General features: G+C 55.8%; 1 protein-coding gene across 1 annotated transcript; it reads right to left on the bottom strand.

Annotated features, from left to right (window-relative positions):
* Positions 1-610: 610 nt before the first annotated feature.
* Positions 611-2,912, bottom strand: OCEL1 (occludin/ELL domain containing 1). Its single transcript, XM_078443210.2, has 6 exons — positions 2,781-2,912; positions 2,231-2,407; positions 1,903-2,102; positions 1,515-1,680; positions 1,200-1,253; positions 611-1,016 (listed from the first exon to the last, which is right to left on the bottom strand). The coding sequence occupies exons 1-6, from the start codon at positions 2,847-2,849 to the stop codon at positions 894-896; spliced, it is 789 nt and encodes a 262-aa protein (XP_078299336.2). The 5' UTR covers positions 2,850-2,912; the 3' UTR covers positions 611-893.
* Between the last annotated feature and the right edge of the window lie 1,565 nt (positions 2,913-4,477).

The raw sequence follows: 4,477 nt of genomic DNA, 5'->3' as shown, positions 1-4,477 counted from the left end.
GATGGTCCCCATCCCCTTTGCTCCCCTGGCACCCCAGCCCCCACCCACCCTACTCAGGGCCCGGCATGGGGTGGGCACCCTGCGACTCTCTCCCAGAGCCAGGCACAAGAGCTGTACTCACACAGTGCCTGGCATCAGTCACTGCCCGGCCTACAGTGCCCCAGTAGAAGTGGAGATTTTTTAAGGGCTCATGTATCCGGGGTGGCCTCGGGGACTCCAGCAGGGCTCCTGGGCTGAGTCCGCCCCCTTCAGGAGGTCCCCAGTACTGCACCACATGAATTTTGTATCACGCCCACGGAGCAAGACTAGGGAAGGTCCTCTGCCAGTCCTGCCTCTGTTACTGGACCTGCCGAGACTTGTGGCTCCTGGGGCTCCCCTAGACCAGGCCTGGCTGAGCAGGTGATGCCGGATGTCAGCCCCTCAGCTTCCCACCAGAAGACCACATGCGGTTCTTGGAGGAGAGGGAGCTCTCCGGACAGACAAGGGTTCACAGCCTGCCTGGACAAGTCTCTTTTCCAGAGCCTTGAGTTTTTAACTCTGGAAAATGGAGTAACGATTGTTTTGGTGACAACTGAGTGAAATCAGGAATGTTAAACGGCTGTACACAGTAGGCATTTAATAAATGTTTATTACACTGGGATGGAAACGAGGAAAGACCTGCTTCCAGGGGATGGGCTGAGATCTGGGCTCAGGGCCTGGGGTCCCAGAGGAGGTTCTGGGAAGGCTTCCTGGAAGAGGGGGCCATCAGAGCTAGGTCTCAAGGGCTGAGGCATTTGCAAAAGCTACCCCAGGAAGGGGTAGCAGCAGGAGCCGAGGCCAGGAGGTAGGAAGAGAGGCAAGGGCAGGGCGGACCCCCCACCCCGATGTGTCCCTCTGCCTGTCTGCCGGGGCGCTCAGAAGTACACGGAACTCTTCTGGTCTCCTTGCTCATCAAATTTCTGGATCTGTATCTTGAGGTGCCTTAGTTTGCCCTTCAGGTAGTGGCAGCGAGCCTGCTTGTCCAGGAAGCTGGGGTCCTGGGCAGGGCAAGAGCCAGGAAAGTCCTTGTAGCAGTCTGGCCTACGGCCCTCAGCTGCTCAACCCTCTGCCTTTTCCTCTCTGAGCCTCAGTTTTCTTTCCTTGAAACTGGGCACACTGAGCCTCATGGGAACGTCATGGGTGCAAAGCCCAGGCTGTGGGATTCAGGAGGCATGACTCACCATCTGTTTCTTCTTAAATTCCCTCCAGACTCGGGCGGCAAGTTGGGCCTCCTTCTGCAAGTGGAAAGGGGAGGGGTGGGGGGGGGGGTGGCTCACAGAATGCTGAACCCAAGGAGGGATGGGGAAACTGAGGCTCAGATGGACAAAGTGACCCGTCTCGTGAGGACTTCAAGGGCTGACTTTGGCCCCCGTGCTGTGGTCCCCACCCAGCCTAGAGGAGAAAGAGGCCCAGGGACCTGGACCCAGGGGGTGTCCCAGAGGCCAGGTTCCATCACCGGGAAGGGCTGTGGGGTGGGGGTTTCTCCCGCCGCTGACCTGGCTTCGGGGCCTCGGCAGTGAGTTCAGCAAGGTCTCCAGCTGTTGGAGTTTTGCCCAGGCACAGCCCACCTCTTGCTGGAGCTCCAAGAACTCTGTGTACTGGTCCTGGAAGACTGCAACATAGCGGCTCCGTTCCCTCTCACTCCTCACTTGTGGGTACTTACTGCGGGGTTCAAGTGGGTCAGAGTATGAGTGTTGTGAAGAACCCGTCCCACTCCCCCAATCTGTTTAATTTTTCCTTTGCCCATGTTGGGCCCCCTGCCCCCCAACACCCCTTTTCTTTTCTCTTCTTACTATCTGGTAAACTTTTACCACTTGTCAAAGCCCCAGCCTCAGTGCACCTTCCCTGTTCCCAGGCATCAGGAACAACGTGGGGGACACTCACAGCTCATAGTCGGGCACTGGGTGGGGCCTTGGCCTACGCCCCCCAGGGATGGCTTCAATAGGCTTCTTGGTGCCCAAGAGGGTCCGGGAGGGCAGCTCATCCTCAAACACAATCTTCTTGGGTCTGGCCCTGTGGGCTCCTGGTTGAGGCGCGCACAGAGCGCGGGGAGGGCTGGTTTCCTGGGCTGGAGGCACCAGTCGCTGCAGGTGCCGCAGGAATCATGGTTTGGAGTTAACCAGGGTATGGGGAAGCCGGAATCCCTCAAACGGCGGGGAAGGAATCTTTTGCCTAGGTTCGGCCTGGGAGCCCTCCTCCCGTCCAGACTCACCGGGGGCCCAGGGCCAGGCGGGCGGGTCTGCAGGTCCCCCCGATAGCCGCGGGTCTTGGGGCTCTCCCGGGTAGGCATCCGCCTCGGGGAGGCGCCGCTCGGGCGTCCCTGGGGCGGCGGGCGGGTCTTGCGAGGGACGCCGCGGCCCGCGCGTGGCGGGGGTGGTCGGCGAGCTGCCTGTGGACGCGACAGAAGGACGCGCCTGGAGGCGGGCAAGGTCGGACGACGCACCGGCAGGTGGACCGGGAGCGGCCAACTCTCCGCGGACCCGCGAGCTCTCCGGCTCCGTTGCTATTTGCATAGACGCGCTCGATTGGCTCTCAGAGCAGCCCGCCCCTGGCTGCGTAACCCGGAAAAGCACTACGCCCGTGACGTCACCGCGTACCCTGAGCCGGCCAGGCTCCAGTTAACCCCCGAGAAGCCGCAGCCTCGCCCACTACGGCGCGTGAAGCCCTCGGACACCGCCCCCGAGAAGCCCCCCCCCCCCCCCCCCCCCCCGGGACCTCCGCCCCAGCGGCAGTCCGCAGGGACCGCTCCCGTCCGGGGTCACCTGTCCCAGCGTCCGGGTCTCCGAGCCTGGGTCCGCTCCCGGAGAGGCGCCTGAGTCCCGGTTGTGCATTAACTTCTAAGGCTGGACACAACCGGAGGGGTCGCTTCACAGGGCGGGGCGGGTCCTAGCGGGATTGGGCGGGGTTGGCGGGGTGGGGGCGGGGCCCGGCGATGAGGGAAGAGGATCCTCCTTTGAATCGCGGGTTCGAGTCCAACCGAGCCGGTGACTCACCTCCGAGTCTCAGTTTTTTGGCCTGAAACACCGGTGGTTTTGGCAAACCTGTACTTATCTACTTACTCAGAAATTATATTTTAAAACTATTTCTCTAATCACTAGATTATTATTCTCTGACCCGCTGTAAGAGAAATACTGGTTTTCCTACAACTTTTGTAACTCCAGTGCTATTATGGTTTCCCACAAGTATGTTTTCAGAGTTTTAAATCTTGACTCATCTGGTGAGAGAAAAAGCCCAGAAACGATTTGTCTGTTTTCTTGCAAATTTGTTGTTGTTGATTTTTGGGAGCTCTTTGTTTAGCAAGGATGGTGCTCAACCAAATAGTGTGTCTTTTCCTTTTACTATTATAAACGAGGTCTTTCAATACGTTTACTTTTTTTTTTTCCATGAGGGAAACGAAGTATTCATAAGTCCTTTTCTGTTTTACTTAATTCACTTACTGAAACAGCTTTTTTATTTGGGTTTTTCATGTAGACAGTCGTATCATCCGCAAATAACTCTGCCTTTTTTTCTCATTTCTTCTTTCTTGTCTAGTTGTATTGACCAGCACTTCCAGACAAATCTCTGGGGGAGTTGGGTGAACTGTGGGCCTCCCTCCATCTCCCCCTTCCTCACTTTGATGGCAGAATTGCCTGTATTTATTCATTAAATTCAATGCTGTCTTTGGCTTGAGATTTTTCAGTTAAATGAGGGGAATATCTATCTTTGCCTAATGTTTATTGAGAGATGTTGAGTAATGGACACCATACGGTCCAAAGTGCCATTGATTCACCCCACGATTTTGTTTCCTGATGTGTTAATGTGGCTATGTTGACCCATCTCTGCAACTTAGGTGTGAGCCTTCTTAAGATCTGGTTTTTTCCCAATTTTATTTATTTATTTATTTTTTATTTTTTATTTTTTTAATTTTTTTTTTTTCAACGTTTATTTATTTTTGGGACAGAGAGAGACAGACCATGAACGGGGGAGGGGCAGAGAGAGAGGGAGACACAGAATCGGAAACAGGCTCCAGGCTCTGAGCCATCAGCCCAGAGCCTGACGCGGGGCTCGAACTCATGGACCTCGAGATCTGACCTGGTTGAAGTCGGATGCCCAACTGGCTGTGCCACCCAGGCGCCCCCCCCCCCCCCAATTTTATTTTTAAGTAATCTCTATGCCCAGTGTGGGACTCGAACTCACAAACCTGAGATCAAGAGTTGCGTGCTCTACTGAGCCAACCAGGTGCTCCTTAAGATCTATTAAAAAAAAATTTTTTTTCTTAACGTTTATTTATTTTTGAGAAGAGAGAGACAGAGCATGAGCGGGGGAGGAGAGAGGAAGAGGGAGACACAGAATCGGAAGCAGGCTCCAGGCTCTGAGCTGTCAGCACAGAGCCCGACACCGGGCTCGAACTCACGGACCGTGAGATCATGACCCGAGCTGAAGTCGGACGCTCAACCCACTGAGCCGCCCTGGCGCCCCA

The sequence above is a fragment of the Panthera onca genome, chromosome A2 (assembly GCF_046562875.1).
Source record: "Panthera onca isolate mPanOnc1 chromosome A2, mPanOnc1 haplotype 2, whole genome shotgun sequence".
NCBI lineage: Eukaryota > Metazoa > Chordata > Mammalia > Carnivora > Felidae > Panthera > Panthera onca.
The sequence above is the reverse complement of the archived record's forward strand: the minus strand, read 5'-3'. Positions and strand labels throughout refer to the sequence as shown.